The 17,989-nt window shown below is 44.4% G+C and overlaps 1 protein-coding gene across 1 annotated transcript in view; it reads right to left on the bottom strand.

The window, feature by feature from the left end:
* The window catches only part of ARHGAP31 (Rho GTPase activating protein 31), a 58,992-nt gene that overhangs the window by 21,437 nt on the left and 19,566 nt on the right, over positions 1–17,989 (bottom strand). Inside the window, exons 2-3 of the mRNA XM_050333151.1 lie at positions 777–879; positions 132–276 (exon numbers count right to left, since the gene is read on the bottom strand). Coding sequence (XP_050189108.1) covers positions 132–276; positions 777–879 — 248 coding nt within the window. The remainder of the gene's footprint in view (positions 1–131; positions 277–776; positions 880–17,989) is intronic.

Genomic DNA, 17,989 nt, shown 5'->3' on the forward strand with positions numbered 1-17,989 from the left:
CTGAGAAGTGTTTATATGGATAGATGCACCAGAAGCCAGGACACTGGAGTGAATCCCAAGCAGCTGTCATGGAGGAATCTGCAGCACATCCACACAGGCTGTAGAGGAACAAGATGAGCCAAGGGTCTCACCGTGAATTTCTTGTAGAGCTCATAAGTGAGGAGAGGGTTGGGCAGTTCCCTGAAGTACAGCTTGCAGAGTGACCCCACGCAGTGGATGTCCTGGAGGTACACTTCCCTTGTTAGATCCGGGCATTGGTCAGAAACAAACTCTTGTCTGAAACAATATGGAAACATAACAATATGGGTGAATAAGAGCTGCAGCAGGCCAGTACTCCTCCCTCAGTACTCCTTTACAGCTAGAGAAAAAACAAACTGGAAAGCAGAAATGTCTCTGCAGGGTGGCCCAGATTGTCTGCCATGTTCAGGCCCTGAGGTTTCAACTTATTACCCGTTATCCCTAACATAGTCCCATAAGGGGACCCCAGACTCATATAAAGAGATTGCTTTCTCTTAAAGTGACAGAGAACAACTCAGCATTTGTGCTGAGCCCCTCCATGCCTTTCCCATTAACAGATTCAGGGAGATATAGTTTTTTACTTTGTCAAGGACTTGTCCCTGAAATGTTGTATTTCCCTGTTACCAACTTCAGAGACAATTTATCTTCTGCATCAGTGTAGGGCTCTGTTGGCCGCAGTCTGTGTCTGAGGGATTAACACCGCAAAGGTACTGAGCAGTGCCACTGAATGCCTCTGACACCAAATACGTTGCCCTTACCTCAACTTTTGTATGTTGGATGTCACTCCTGAGAGGCGGTAGATCCCATCCACAATGCCATGAGTCTCAATGAACTCCGCACAGCTCTTCAGCACATAGGGGACTAGGAGAAGAAAGCAAAGCAAGATGCCCAATGAATACACACTGACAACTTCCACAAGTCACCACAGAGGAGACAGTTACATGAAAAAACAACAGAGGCTCTCTGTGGGTGCAGGCAAGGCTGCAGCAATGGGAGAAATACAGGGCAAACCAAAAGTAGACCCTGCAAAGTGGTCGTGAGGATATGCTATGGTTGTGCCATGCCATGCTCAGTTGTAACGACTAACCCTGAAGTCACAGAAACATTGTAGAAAGTAAGGTAGGGTTTCTCTCTCTTCCTTTTTCTTCTCCTTCAAAAAGAAAAAAAAATATAAAAGAAGCTATTTCATTTTAATTGAAAGCATGCAGTAAAGCATGAGGTCCTGGGAACCTCCCCCCTCCCCAGTCTAGGGCTGTATGCTCGCTGAATTGTGCCAAAAGGTCTGATTGGCTTGGATAAAAATCAGAGAAGCATTCACACTTCCATATAAGCCTACATACCCACAGTTTAGCGCTCATAAACTCCCACAGAGGGGTTATAAAGTTCAAATATTGACTAGATCTGCACACTGACTAAACCTGACATCTGCTTCAGAAGGACTCCAGTAACATAACTAGACAAAGACTTAACCAGTCTTAAAGCTGAGAGGAGCCTGAGGCACGACATTTACATCCAGACCTGGATCCAAAGTATATGTTTATTTTTTTCCCCATTATATAGGTATAAGAACCCCCATTCTCTTGGTCAGACCAAGCCTCCCCGTCCACAGTACTATAACAACCCTGGCTATAACAATAACAGTAAGAAAGCCCTTCCTTATTAGGTGCTAGAAACTACTGTATATTTAATGCAATGCTTCACACAGCCATAGGCACAAAAGTCAGTAAATGCAGAAGTTAAAAGTTCCCCACTGTAATGCTGACTCTGCTGCACTACATATTTGGAAAGCTGTATGGAAGAAAACAGGCTAAGTCATAGACTTGACTGGAAAGCCAGGCATAGGAATTGCCACAACTTTGTGCCACCACTGAGACAATGCCTCTGGCTGGACCTTCCATGAGTTCTTCTGCTCAAAGTTCAGGACCATAATGACATATTAACATGTGCTTCATCAGATGGCATCCAATGACAGCCTGAAAAAAAACAGCTGGTACATTATTGTATTGTTGTATTTCTCCTGGAGAGCCACTGAGGCCAGAGCCAGCCCATGGGTGGACCTGTCCCAACCAAGTATCCCAGGGCACAGGCTCTGGTGAGAAGGTCTCCCAAGCTGGTTCCTACCTCAGTGACACACTACTACCAAGCCCAGTCAGTCAGGGAAGTGCGACCCTTCTGCCTCCTGACAATTACCTAGGGAAGTAAAGAGGTCCCTTTGTGTGACCCTTCTCTTCCCTTTTGACAAACCCAAATGCAGGAATACCCAAAGTGTCAGTGATTACTTGGAAGCCCAAACAATCCAAACAGACTAATGCTTCTCAGTCAAAGGATCCCTCCAAAACAATGGGGAAAATTTGACTTCATGTGTTTTTTGAGCAAGGACTTGGAATGCAGGTACATTAGTCATGCTGTGGTACACTCAAAGCCTTTGTGCTGATTTTTAAGAACTTCAGCCTTGTTGGACTAAGACTAACAGTGGAGCTCACATCAGAGGCCCCAGCCTACTACAGCAACATTCAGGGGTAACCACGAGGTCACCAAGAGAACAGGTGAAGTCTACAGAATGAAAGGCTTTGTCCACAATAGTCACAGGGTTGTAGTAGTCTCTCCTCAAGGACTTCTGAGGAGGCATCACATCAGTGCCTTCCAGAAGGAACACGGGAAACATTCCTTTCAGTGCCTACACCACCTACTTCCTAGGAGGACTTAATGGTGTGGAAGGAGTCAGAGCAAAAAAAGTAGTACGAAATTTCCTTAATATCCTGCCAAGAAAAGTCCATGTGACCCATCAAGAAAGAGGACCTTCCTATCTCTGAGTAAGTCCTGATTATCTGAAACTGCAGTAGGGGACTCAGATCATATGATGATGACCATGCTAAAAATAAAAAAGGGAAAGACAAATTTCTTCGGGCCTCACTCCATTTCTGGATAGTCAGGCTGTAACCTCTTTATGGAAGAAGCTATGCATACATGGCATATTGAGATTTAATTCTTGGTAGGGGTCTCTAGAAATAAATGTAATGCAATCAGCAAAAATGAAAGTTAGGCAGATCCATTTTCACCTCAGATCTATTTGGGTGGGAAAATGGAAACCATGCAACCTCAAAAGAGAAGAATTAATAGAACAGAAAACATATTTGATCAGTATAGCCATGTGACAAGGTTTGTTTGAAAGTTAACCAGTCTTTCATACAGACAAGCTTCATATGATGGTGACTAGCTGCCACAAAAATGAGGTCCTTTATTACATACTTTATTTAGATACATTTTTAAACCTTAAAAAAAATTTTAAAAAAATTTAGAAACTTTTTAAAAGTGTTAAGAATAAGAACAAAACCAAAAAATGCATATACCGATAATTGTTGTGACTAATTTAACCTCTGAAAGTAAGACCTATTAAATCACAATGTGTTTTTTGGCTGAGTTTTAAGTTTCCGTGGAATAAATTAGGACAAGAAGCCTCAGGCAGGCAAGCAAAGCCCCCATACAAAAACCAGAGAAGGCCAGATCCGTCTGTTGAGGACTAGTAGGCAAAAACAGGGGCCCAAGGGGAACAATCTGTAGCAAATGTATAAAATTCAACCCATTTTTAAAAGTGAGTGAAGACTCTACAGTAGAGACAACCTATAGATTGTGGATAGACAATATGCAGCAAGCTCTGCCAGCATTTCTTACTGCAGCCCTGCACTCTTCCAGCCCTGGACATCTCACATATCTTTGCCAGTGCCCTTCACTCATCATGTACAAGATTTCCGGCCATACCAGGTCTTTGGCTCATATGAAGAGAAAACAGCCAGTTACACCAAAATTTGTGGCATTTTTGTGATGTCAAAAAAAATCCCACGTAGGACACTTTTCACTTCCAACTGAAAACTATAGACTTTGACCTCAGATTCCCGGAGGTGAAGGGACTGCATCAGCTTCCTGCAAATCAAACCCCTAAATGCAGCTCTTGTATGAAACTGGAGCACAATAAATGTTTTCTTTGAGCAGAACCTGTAGCTCTGACATTCCTGAGCAGCTCTGATCTCCTACAAAGCTGAGTCTTTTGGGCACTTGGGGGAGGTGAGGTTAGAGCAGCTGTGTGCTGCTCTCTCCCATTTCCAGGCATTTCTGAGGTGGTTTGATTATTTCAGACAAAACTTCTGATGAACCAAGGCTGTGATCAATCCTGAATGTAGGGAGGTACAGACTCCAGCATGTGCTTTACGACAGGACTCTACTGGCATTACAGGGCATATGTAAATCACAGAGCTGGGTCTCTCTCGAAGGGAGATCAGACATGGATGGGGATTTGTAGCAGGGTCTGTACGTGCAAACACAGAAAGGAGTGGGTCGGGGGATGTCCAGTCTTGACACTTCTATAATTAAAACTGCTCTGGAGTCTTAGAAGTTGGAAGAGGCAGCTGGTGTCACACAGACCCTGCTTGTTCTGCCAGACAGCCAAACTGTCCTCGTTTAAAACTACAATAGAAACCAGATGGAGGAGGAGAAGAGAGCATGTAGCAAGGCATCAGTCAGAAGGGAAATTGAGTTATAAACACAGTGCACACAAAGGACAATACTTCTCTTCCCCTAGACAAAAATAAAACAGAAAGGCAGTCACAGTAACTCGTTCCACTCTCACTGGATATCACCTCCAAGCCCAGTGTACATATATGTTCACCTTCATCAAGGTCTTTTTCAAGACCACAGCTCATGCCACCTCCTTTACTCATCTGCTACTCCTGCTAGGTCAGGTACTGGGTCTTCCTCCTTCTGATCCCTCTGGCTTCCCATGCCAGCGACGGGCATTGAACTTCTCATCTCCCAGCACTGCTGGTATGGAGGGAGGCTCTCCTCTCTCCTCTCCCTTCCCAGCCATAGTAGTGCCACCCACCAAACCTCCCCACCAGCAAGGAAGGTACTCATTCTTTGCCTGTCTGGCAAAGGCTTCACCTGGCATTAGACTGAGCATTTTGGCTAAGCTGGGGAGACCTTTAAGCATGTACCTATCTAAATCACCAAGCAACCCAAGTAGGAGAGGACACTAGGGAAAGAGGGAGTGATCCCATCTAATGACTGCTGAGAGGATGGCTTCCTGGCCTCCCACCAAAACCAGCAAGGAGCAAGAAAGACCCTAGTCCAGCAGGAGATGCAGTCAATATCCTGTGGCCTTCAGTGCCACCTTCTAGAAGAAACTGAGTCTCCATGGGCTACAGAAGGACCCCAGGGAGGCGGCTGCTGAGTCAGACACCCTAACCAGTCAGTGTGAACACTGCCCAGTAAGACAGTAAGCTATCTTACTGTCTTATTGGATCATGGGTTCAGGGTACACTGCACTGAATTGGACTGAATAGCAGCAGGCTTCATTTTTCCCTTATCCTTCTGTGGTTTCCTCAGAGGAAGGTTTCCTCCTTGTAAGGATAAACATTAGTAACAGATATATTCAAGACCTCCTTAATAGTTGGTTTCTGTCACATAGAGGAGGTTTCATGTCCTCTCTAATTTTATTTTAATTTTAGTTCAAGTAATGGTAGGATAAATGCAGGCCTTTCATTTCACCTGGAACATCACCTTATTGATGTTTGACTTGCAGGAAATAGTTTGGATTTTTTTTTTTTAATTTCCCCCCAAAATGAATACTGCATTATAAAGAAAAACGTTGTGGGCATTTTTATATCATCATTTTGGGGTTTTTATATATTAGAATTTTTTTAAATTGTCTTCAATTGCCCTCAATAGCAGTGCATGCTTCCTATCATGGTATGTCAATAGCATGACAATAAAGGTCAAATAGTCTCTCGTTTCAATGACTAAAATGACTAAAGTAGGAAATATTTCCTTCTCAAAAGTAAGTGTTTCAGTCTACTAAGCAAGAGTTGTTATTTTGTACAAGCAAAAAATAACAAAACAGAACAAACTAATGTATTAACTTGGTCTCCTAATCACAGGAAAGGAACAGGATTGTACAAATGGCAACATACTTGAGAGTCAGTATCTCTGATATGACATTTTTCTGCATTTCCTGACTTTCTACTGTAAATCACGAGTTTCAAAGCTGATTCACTAGATATTTTTATTTTTATTTTTTGCTGACTTTGCCTGATTTTCACTAGGCATAACGTTGGCTTAGAAACAGATTCCAGAGCAGATCAAACTGTGCTTTCCTCCCTGCAGCTTGTCCAGTCCCTGGTGCAGCACATCAGTCACAATTGCAGATTGCCTATCAATGCATAGTCCTCACCAGTGGCAGCTAAGGAAAAATCCTGACTTACTCCAAGGTATTACTTCCTTTGCCTTCCACTGTCCCCTTTTCAGTGGCAAATGGGAATGGAAGGGAACACAGCATCTGAAATCCCTGCAAAGGGTCTCTCCTGCTCAGAGACCAAGTTGGCAGAGCTGCGGGAGGGGATGGTTTGCCCTGTCTGGACATAACTGCTACAAGGACAAAGAGAGGGTTTCAGTCTCCAGGATACCTATGCATACTTTTCACCAGCACTAGGTTAATTTTATAGAATTTTAAAAAAATAAACTGTCCCACCCTCAAATTCCAGTGTTGAGTCTGGCTGTTAGTGCTGAGCTGCCACAACCACCTCCATGCATACACACACCTGTATTTAAGTAGCATGAGATAGCTAAACAACACCAAGCAGGCCTAAAAACAAACCAACTTGTTGCAGTTCACCTTGTCTTTTCCCCCTAACTGCCATAAACATAGTCAAAAAAGATGAATAACTGGTGCCAAGGTGATCCTGTCTGCATAGACAGCACAACTGTGTCAGTGTGTAAGTTACACATTTCATATTTATTTTCCCCTCTGCTTTTGTGGGAAATGTTCCTGCAGTGTCACAAAGGTTAACACAACAGTGACATTCCCTGTGATGAAAGCACTGTCCTGTACACAGTTGTGATTCTGGTGGGCAGAAAAGTAGGAAAAACGGATCTCAAATCTGTCAGATGCTGCAAACCATCACCTTCCATGCCCTGTGTGAGAAGTGAAAATGCTGAGTGCTGCTTGAGATGTGACATTCTGATTTCAAGTAAATGCATTCAACACAGCTTGCAGGCCAAGTGTGAGTTTGAATGAAGTCAACGGCACCACTATCAAGGGGGTTTTTCCCATTGATATTATACCCTGCTTACATCTGACATACTTAAATAATACGTGTAGGAACACTTGATTTTCCAGAGCAGATCTGACAACTGTGGTGTTCCAGACAGAAATGAAAGAGCCCAGGGCAGACCTGGCCATTTCATAGACAACACACATCAAAGAAAGCCTAAGAGAAAGTACTGCCAAAGCAGACATTGAATGCTGACTCTCAGCCCCGGCGGTCACTGTGCCCCTCTGAAATGTGACTTTACCTTGACATAGCTGGCAAATTCTGTCACGCAGGCACTTTTGAAAGAGGTTGTACTAAATACTAGAATAGTTTGTTAGGAAAACATCCTGCTGTGAATTTCCTGCAAAAAAGACCAGATAACCGAACAGGATATCTCCACTCCTAACTTTTATGACTCTGTGGTACAATCACCTTGGAAAACAGAATCTTAGGTTCTGAATGGCAGGCCAATGAGGTGTGCACGTCCTCAGCTAATCATTTAAATCCTAACAACTCTAATCCACAGCAGATGAGGGTGGATATTGTACAGTATTTTGTTCACCACGGCACAAACAATTGGGGTAGATAATTCTGGAGATAGGAGTAACAGGATAATTTATTCTGTCTCACAAAACAGACTCAGGTGTAAGGATAGAGAATATCAGAATAGTTTTGAAGTTACATGGAATGAATTGACCTCCATCTCTGTAAAGGCCTAGATACTGTGAGGGTAAGCAGACTGTAAGACAGGGATTCTGTCATTAGCCTTGATTCTGATGACACGTACTAAACAGACTAACAAATCCAAAGGCTGCATCAGCTGAGAGAGTGCAGGAGTGAGTGGTGGGCAATGTTGGTGCTGCAGCTCAAGGGAGCTGGGAGAAGCAGCCTGCAAGGGAAGAGTGTAGTGTAGGTAAGTGTTGGTGCTGGGGTGGACAATCAGTGATGTAGGCTTCATCTGAAGTCTACTGAGTGTCTGCTGTCTTTCAACCAGATCAATAAACAAGGTTATGGACTGCAGATGTCATGTTTTCTATATCATGTTTTCCCTTCTTCCTCCGCTGCCTTCTTAAGCATAGACACTTATGAAAGCCATGCTAATATACTTAACTGCTGGCAACAAAGCAATGAAAATATATGGACTTCATAAGTTTTTTCCTTCTCTCAATGTATTCTGATCTCCATGTTTTCATTTAAAGGGACTTCTGAAGCAAGTTAGAAAAGAAGCTAAGTCTCCATCTTTTACCTGAGCCTGCTAACTGATGCAGACTTGCTCAGTTTCTTACAGTCCCAAAATTACTCTGGAGGCAGTTTGTAAACCATTATGCCCATTTCTTAACTGACAAAAAAGTGTAGAAACCACCATCTCCCTTGACACATGGGGATCCTTACATGGGATTCTTAGGGTCACAGAATCTGGAGAAAGGCACTTCAAGGGGATCAAGGCATACTCCCTACCTGGCTGTCAGTGTTGGTTTGTCTCTTAGTTCTTTTCAATTTGGACTCTAGTGTGCCAGGCAATAGGGATTCCAAGCTTCTCTTTATAAGAAAGACTTTTGGGGCTATTACAAAAAAAATTCTGGGTACTTAGATCTTCTTGTGCCCCTGAAAAATACCAGTTATTAGTTAAACAGTTTTGAAGTCCTTTGTTCTGTGCCTTTCACAAGCACCACCTCCATACACTGAAATCTACAGCAGTCTCTAGAGGATATAACATTTGTCTGTAGTTTCTGTGTCATGATACCTCACTGTCTGACAGATCCTTAGTCCACTTTTGTAGTGATGACATGGTGGTGACAAAGAAACTAATTCCCAAATAATTGCTCTTGGAAGGCTTTAGGAAGGAGGTGAAGAGACAGGGTGAAGCGAGGAACTGGGTTGTTATCTGACGAACATGCTCATGCTTCAGAAAAGTGGGCTGCTCTGCAGTTCTCTCTGCTGTTCTTTCCCAGGACATTTCTGTTGTCCCTTCAAACGTGCAAGGATAGGATGGAAGTCCATCAGCACGCATGGCTGTCTTACCATGCTTGCCACACAGCAAGTCGTTTACAAGCATATGTGACAGCCATTCCCAAGCTTTAAAGTGCGTGTCCAGCTGTGCCAGCTAATGCAGAATGGCAGTGCCAATGAGCTCTGGGGTGTGACAGGGAGAACAGAGGCCCCTCACCTCACTGAGAGCCCAGGTTACTCTTTGGTAGCAAGGTACAAAGTAACAAAGAAACTGGTCCTGGACCAAGCTCTCATATGGATGAAAAAATGCATGGTTGAATCTCAGAGCACATATTTATATCTTCTCTCTCCTTTTTATTTTGCCCTCTGTCACGCTGATGGAGTGATGCAGACTGACACTAGACTGTGCAGCAATGTACTTTCACTCAGGCCTCTCACTGATCTTGCCTCTAGGGCTCTCCCAGTGAAGAGCAATATAGCAATTTCTAGAGGTTATTCCAAATGGGCTGTTTTACAGATAGTCAACAATTTAGGGCAGAAAGCAGTAAAAATCACTGAGGATTGTTATATATCACAGACAGACAGATGAGGAGACTAAATACAAATCCATAGCAGCTGCAAATGAGAAGTGAAAGGCAAATGAAAACAGACTTTTGAATAAAAGTAAATAAGGCTTTATGATGTCAATCTGATTGAAAACAAGCATGTGAAGGCATTAGCAATAATCAGTCACTATAATTTGAAGCCAAGCAGCACCAAATCCATTCCATCTTTGCTCAGTTGCTGAGCATATATTTAGACAGGGTTTTCATTTCAAGGTTGCCTGGGCCTGACTCAAAGAACCACACTCATACAAAAAGTCCCATTGAATTCAGCAGTATTTTCCAGAAGAGAGGAAAAAAACTGATTTGTTCTACACCCTCTTACCTTTTACTGTGTCATTCAAATACTAACAAATGAGGTATAAGAATGATAGAAGCATTTTCATCAGCTTTACAGGAGTATAAAATGATGGTGGGAGTTTTGACACAGAATGGAGAATAAAAAGTTCTGCTGGCAGTGGAAGGTCACCTAGAAATTCTCCCTCTAGCCCTGCTCAGAGGAGGCTGAAAACAGGTCAGTCTTTATTTGAAGAGGATTAAGCTGTGGGTGACTCGGATTGCTGATGTTTTCCTGCTGAAACAAGTTGCTGTTCTACCCATCCTAAGTAGTGCCCAGGGCATATGATCACCACAGCCTGTGGGCTCAGTTTCTGTGTCTGTGAAGCACCAAGAAAATTCTGCCAGAAGCAGCACCTGGTCAGACACGTATAATTCTATACACAAATAAATGTATATCTATGTATGTATCAGCATACATGTGTGTGCATATATATACACAAGTGTATTTTTACATAAATACAACTATATTCATTTATGTATGTATATATGTGTGTGTGAGAGGTTTCATGTGCATTTCTAGGAAATTCTTCTTAGAGAAATAGCTGATTTTTAATAAGGTGTCAATCAAAGCCTAAAGAGAGTCAAAAGATGCAGAAGTGTTAGTAGGCTGATGTCATAGGTCATCACCACATCCTGGATCTCTTGCTTGTTGAATCTTGCTCAGCCAACCAGAGAATAAGGCGTTGCCAGACATTTTCAATGCTCTCCTATCCCAGGCAAAGGCCATTAAGCTACTGTATTTCCCTTCTACTGTGCTGAAGGTCTTTCTGGGTGAAGTACTTGCTCTCAGCCAAGGAAAGCTATTGGTTTGGGGGTGTGTTCCTCAAGTATGCATGGATTTCTACATCAGCAACTCCAGAACCAGTCTCAGTGGGTTGGTTTCACTCAGTAGCTTAGTTAAGAAGGGCAGCCCATGAGATATGGGTCATTTTGGCTACATCTTTTCATCTCCAGGGGCTGCAGTACTCTAAAGCGTACTCTTACAGCCTTGATCAGAAGGATTGTATTTTTCCTTTCCATACATCAAGGAGGGTAAAGAGCTCTAAAAGAAGCTGCTGAGCAGCCTGGCTCCAGCATCTGGATGTGGTTCTGCTCCTTCAGGGCATTTTTCAGAAACAGCAGGGAGCACAGCACTGCTCCATCTGCCAGCCTTGTGGCACATCAGTGCCTCACATATGTTGCAAGAGGGCAGTTTGCTCGCTCTCCAGAGCCCAAGAGAATCATCAAGGACAGCAGAGGAGGCAGAACAACATTTGCAGATGGTGTCACAATGCCTCCCAACTTTCTAGAGGCTGATGCTGGGCTGTGATTGTTTAGAAGAAAATATTTCCTGCCATGCTGTTTTTGTCTACCTCCACCTCAGGATGTCAGCACACAACTACTGAGATGCACCCAGAGCACATAGAATGGTTTCTCCCAAAGCTGAGCTGCAGAGACTCTGCCTCTGCAACTGCTTTCCAGAGGGGTAAGAGTATCAGAAACAGAAACTAGTTCTGTCAGGTCAGTGACAAAAGGAGGCACAATATGGCTTTTACAGACCCTAGTAAAAGAGAAAAAGAAACAAAATTGAATAAAATACTCAGCATGATGGTGTCTTATTCGCCAAAAGCCTTCTATCCCCTCACATAGTAGGGAAAAGTCACGAGAGATATCCACCTACACAATAGTCTTCTTTATATTCCCAAGACCCTCCTGCCCCCAGTGGTAGCAGTTGTCCCCATGTATTTCCTCCTCCACAGAAAATCCCCACAGTTCCACATGGGATACAAGCCTCCCCCTCCCTTCACCTTTCAGTAAGGGTGAATGTCAGGGGTTATCAAGCTGAGGGTCATTCTCAGTGCTAACAATGGGAAAAAAAAGCAATATCAAGCTGTACTAAAGTAGTAAATCTAATCCCTTCACAATTGTGCTCCTCAGTTTCCAAGCCCCCCAACAGATTCCCGATATATTCCGATATATTTCACTCTTTATTTTGTTTTCCATTTGCCAAAGGACAGGCCATACTGAACCAGTATGAAGGAAAACAACCTTCCTGCTGCCCCTACCTGCCCCCCCCCAACTTTTTTTTTTCCACCATGCTATCTCTGCTCTAAGTCAGGCCAGGTAGTGCTTATCATTTCCTCTGCACAGCAAACACCAGCGTGCATGCGTTTCCTGCCGACGAGTCCTAAACCACAAGCTGACATTGTTTTCAAGGCCCCCCTCTCTTGGAGGCAGGAGCAGCTCTGCTGCACAGCGCTTCCTGTTGATGTCAGGCCCCTCTTCCTCCTAAAGCAAATGGGCTTCCTGATGGCATCTGTGTCCTTTTCCATGAGGATTAACAGGAGCCATTTTCCTACACAGTGGCCGGAGAATAAAAAAAAAAAAAACAAAAAAAATGGTAGTGGAGAAAGGGATGTAACAGGGAGGAGCTGGGGTGGATGGGTTTTTTTCCTAGTCGTCTTGGAGAACATCTGGGACCCCTCGCAATGAGGAGGAGAGAGAAGAGATAAGAGGTCAAAACAATCCAGCTATGTCTCAGGGATGCTGGTATTTGCAAGTCCTAGAAAATCACTTATTAGCAGAGAACATCAGAGACTAATTACAGCTGCTGATTTCCCACTGCTAAGGAATGTAAGCTCACAAAAGAAAAGCTACAGCCACAGCCCCTGCGTTCCAGCAGCGCTGTCATAAGCTGTGGGAAATGCCAAGACCTTTACACCAGACTATTGCCTTCATTTTTATTCTCTCAAATGGAGGAATCACTACCACTGCCAGCACTGTTTCATCAACAGCGGAGAAACTGGGCGACAATTGCAGAACACAACTCACCCCAAGCTGAATCACTTGAGCCTTGAAGACTGCCGTTATGTGAGCCACTGCCACAGCAGAGACAGGAGAACTTAACCAGACACAATTTCACATATTCACCATTTCCCCAGTCCATGTCATTCAACCCATTTTTCCCGTTAGAGAAGCTGATGGGCTTGTCCCAGATCCCACCCAGAGATTAACAGTTTGCTGCACAGTGTAAGAAACAGTCATGGAACGTGTGACTACAGGCTCCATCATCATGGTGGGGACACAAAACAGGGCAGAGGATAAGGACAGCCAGTCATGTCAACAGTGCTGCCTGCCCTTCACAGTGTTTCAGCCACCAGGGTCCCTGGCCTCCTGCATGGGGCAAGGAGTCGGTTTGCCTTAGGACATCTTCCCCTGCAAGCAGAGGTTTCTCATGACTGAGGAAGCAGAGACTCCCAGCATTTTCTATGCCACATCTGTACCACCATGGCCAAAAAAGGGTGGGGTGGGAAGGGGGTTTACTAAGGGATCCCTAAGAATAACAACAGGGCCTGTCCCTTAGCAGACCTGCCAGCGACTGCTCCTAATGTTTCTCTGGGAATGAGTCTTCAGGTATATTTCAATAAAATTTATTGTTATGATATGATTTTTTCCTTCTTTTCCTATCTGTGGCCTGGTCACCTTCCTGTGTCACTGTAGGAACTAAGCAAAGGGTTACACTTCCAGTTTCTGGCTGTAAATTGCCACAGAGGCTGACAAAATTATTCCAGCTGTATGCAACTGTAGCCAGCAGCAGATGTGGCCCCAAGTCTGGCAGAGACCACAGAGAAGCAAGAGAGAGAACTGGGACTTAGTTTTCCTCCCAAGAAGAAATTCCTCTTCAAGGTGCAACTGCAAAGTCTTAGTGGCTGGTGTGGGTATAAGAAGCAAAGGAGAAAAGCCCACCTACATTCTCACAGCAGAGTTGGCCAGGGCTGCTGAAGTTTACACTGCTGACATTGAAGCAAGCATTCCCGGGCATGGAAGGTGTGACAAGCACAGCCAAACTCGGCTGGAGCTGTGCCACTGTTCTCGCATGGCAACGGGATGGAGGACTAGGAGAGGAGACCTCCCTGCACTTTTTAGGGAGCTCCAGCCTACATAGTGCCAGCAGTTCTTGAAGGTGCTCAGCAGCTGGCAGTGACAGCTAAAACCTGTGAGTACTTTGCAGGATGGGACCTCATTTTCAAAGCTGCTCTGGAAGCAAAGCTGCACTTTGACGAAGGATCATGCAAGAGAAATAGGCTCCACTGAGCCCACATTTTCCCATTGCCCTCTCCCTCTCTTTTAGTATGGCTTGTTATTTGTGAATGAATTACCTCAATCCCTGTTAAGCAGTGTACTGACCAGGAAAAGGGTGTGGGGATCATTAACGGAAAAATCCTTGAGTCTTTCAGCCCTACAGCATGGCTACAGTTACAAGAAAAACAGGATACCATGCTGCATATGGGGAGGAGGAAGAGAAAAGGAGCAGAAACTGTAATGATCCACAGAGACTAACTAGTAAGGAAGAACATGTGGTGGTGGTAAATAGGCACAGATGGCCTGAATGACCACAAAAGAAATGAAGGCACACAATAGTGGTCTGCCCAGGGTATGAATACCGCCAAGGGAAATGGCTTGTTCCAGGTGATCAAGGGGTTGTAACCACGAGTGAGTGAATGAAATTATGAGAGGATATTTAGACAGAATGGTAGGAAAAACATCTTAAGACTGAGGTGTAGTATCATATAGAAGTGACTTCTTAGGGGAGGAGGTGGGAGGCATACTGCCTGGATATTTAAATTCAGTCAGGAGATTACAGTGAAGGGAACAGTCCTGCTCAAGCCAAAGACAAGACAATCTTGCCAGCTTTCCCATGCTGTTATCAGGTGATGCCTTTTAAGCCACAGCAAGATCTCCTGGAAGAGCTTGCTGAGTTAATTATAAAGGAAAGCATATAGTGCCAGCACTCACTATGGCAAGGGACAACCACAACCGGCAGCTGGAGTTTAAATTGGATACTAAAGCATGAGGGAAGAAGGGCTACTTGAAAATCATCCAGCAGAATAATTTTCCAGTGGGAAAGTTTCACATTTCACAGAATCAAACTGCTTCACCAGAACGCAGGGATTCTGTTCAATTTTTCAATCAAAGAAACACTCAAATCTATTGTTTCTAGAAGGCGAAATATGCTCACTCCCATATCATTATTTTCAATGTAATATAACCTTCTGGAGAATTTTTGTTTCAGGAGAGTTTCTACTTTTTTATTCCAATTCTGAATGAAAGCAAGTCTTGAGGTAGGGGAAGTGGAGTACAGTGCAAAACAGGAACCAGCTCTAATGGACATTGAGCGATACCATGATTGACTGGCTAGTGTTCGCTGCTCCCTGTACACTTCTGAGGACAGCAGCACCCTTCCTTGCAAGCTGAAGCCCAGAATATTGTCTATATGAATGAGAGAAAAAGAAGGTGAGTGCCCTATGGTTTGCTTTTGACCCTCATTTGAAATCCTGCTTGTATCTCACGTCCTCCACTGTGAGTATGAAACCTCAGCACTGTCTCACAGAATGTGCTTTGCTTCTCTCAGCAAAAATCTAAGCCCTTGGCAAGGAGTCATGAATTAAGAGAGGTTAAGTATCATTCTCATCCCATAGGTACAAACAGTGAGAAACAGAAATGATTTGGCAACCTGAGGTCATGCACTGAGACAGTGGAAGACCTAAGGTTAGAGCCCATGGTTTTGATTTCCAGTCTGTAACTAATCAAAATGGCTAGTTTTCTTGTACCTAAACTCCAGGCAAATAGAAACTTACCTTCAAAAATTCAGAAGTCGGTAAAGCATGCAGAGATTGCAACTGGTTTGTCAGAATCACTGACCCCGAAAGCTGAGTTGAAAATCTCACATAAATGTGTTTTTCTGGGAGAGGCTCAATTCCCCCCAAGCTTCTACCAAACCAGAAAGAGCCTCTCTACACAAACTTCTAGTCAAAACCTGGACACACAGACTAAAACCTCAGGAGATTTGAGTCAGAGACCACTGATCAGATTGTCAGAGCAACCTTTTGGCCTGTGTGTCCTTAAGATTAATTTGTGCCAAAAGACCAGACTTCAGTAGCCCCTGTGCCTGGGAATGTTTGGAACTGGATCCATACTTTGTGGCTTGGTGTCACTTCTGTAATTCTTTTCTTTTTCTTTCCTCTTGAATGTTTGTCTCATAACTAAATACCACAATAATAGCAAGAAGCTACCAAGAGGTCATCTGGGGAGAAAGTGCAATACTTATGATCATTTCAGGGAAGGGAGATTGGTAGGGGATGGCAGGAGTGGCCCAAATTCCCTGACAAAGATGTCCTGTCTGACCACAGATCCGTTATACAAAACTTCTTACATTCCTTGTCTACTGACTTCCTCCATCTCCTCAACACCATTGGTTTCCTTTCTTTACCTTTCATTTTGATTCCACAGGGCACTCAGTTTTCAGCAGAATTTTCTTTCCATGGAAATCACACAAACCCCACCACTGGGACCTAGATAGAGGTTTGAAATCCCTCCCCAGCAAAAAGGCACTTGGATCTGGCATTTATGATTCAGGCCCATATCTTCCAACTGCAGCTCTAAACTGCATCAAAGACTTTTGTTCCTAGCTTTTGTTCCCAGCTTTTGTTCCCTTCTCTGTTCCCTTGAAATGTCAGCAAACATGATGGCTTTTGTTGATGCCGTCAGGGTGGTCTGACCGCTTCCCACGCCGGGCATGCGGATTGGGTAGCTGTGGAGCAGTCAGCAATTCACTGGGTGTCTCCTCTAGGATGTTGTTGTTCCTCACACCAAGGCAGTGGCCTGAAGCAGCAACATTGCCATGAAATCAACAGAAAACAAATCCACCTCCAGCTGCCCTGGCTCACATGGGGACATGCAGACTGTTTGTTCCAAACCAGCAGCTGCTGAAGCTGCCAGGAGGACAGGAAACCATGCTGGGAACTCCAGGCTCTCCTTGGATATTGGGATGGATATCCACCCCTTCAGACATTCCCTGCTTTGTCTGGAGTAAGGCTCCAAATATTTGCATTACTGCTGCCTCCGGAGCCAACAGACTGCAGGGCTGTCAGAGCGCACAAACCTCACATCTGTTCTAACTCTCTGCTGACTTCCATGTGGAAATGGTTTCCCTCACATACAAGTGTGTGTGTGTGTGTGCGTGGCAGGGTAGGGATGGGATGGACAGGCATGTCCTGCACCAGACACCTCCTGCCACCTCCTCAGATGCCCCGGGACTGCTCTGTGATGACCTGAGACCCTCCTGGCTACTGGTTGTTCCTTGGTCATGCTGGATGCCTTGTGGCTAGGGGCAGACAGCACTGCTGGCCATTCTGACCCATGTTGCTCCCTGTAAGATTGCAGGAGAGCCTGTGCAGAGCCCAGCAGGCTCTGCCTGAGCTCTGGGAACTACCCACAAAACATGTCTGCCTGCTGTCACAGCATCCCAGGGCAGTTCACGGGAGGGATGGGAAAATCAGCAGAGTTAACTACCAACAACAGGCCATATTTCTCCACCCCATCACAGGAAACACTTTTAGCCTGCACTGACCAGTAAGGATTGCCTTAATGTTACTACTCTGCCCTCCCCAAGTGTTTGTACCAAGGGGGATCTTCAGGGCTTCCAGAATATTTATCCTGCTCACTCTCTCTGCTTTGCCTACCAATATGCTGCAGAATTTCAGTTGTGGCCTCTCAGTTGTTCTGAAATTACATGTTTGGCTTCAGCCTGAAGAGCCTGAGCAGCACTGCTCTACTGCACCTCCCTGGGAGCCACTATGGTAAAGATGTGATCCTATTTAGGAATGAGCAGAGGCACTTCTCGCTCTCTGCTCTGCATCTCTCATGTTCAGTGGGTCTTTTCCTATCACAATGCTCTGTCCAAGTGTTTATTATTAATTAATTTTCTTCAATTACAGCAAAAAAAAAGGGCCCTGGCCAGAGACGAATTTTGCAGCAAGTCTCACAAAAGATCATGTTTGTCTGCAGCTTGGTTTCATTTAAGGAAGGTCATTCCTTGGTCAAGAGCTCTCAAAACAGACAATGCCTTGTCTCCAGGTCTCCAGATCCTCCCATCGAGATACTGTCATCGAAGCTTTCAACTTGAGTGCTCCTCTGATGCATATGCAGCCTTAGACCAACACAAGCTACTTCCCTTGA

The sequence above is a fragment of the Myiozetetes cayanensis genome, unplaced genomic scaffold (genome assembly GCF_022539395.1).
Source record: "Myiozetetes cayanensis isolate MyiCay16 unplaced genomic scaffold, myiCay2020 scf5-8, whole genome shotgun sequence".
Classification (NCBI taxonomy): domain Eukaryota; kingdom Metazoa; phylum Chordata; class Aves; order Passeriformes; family Tyrannidae; genus Myiozetetes; species Myiozetetes cayanensis.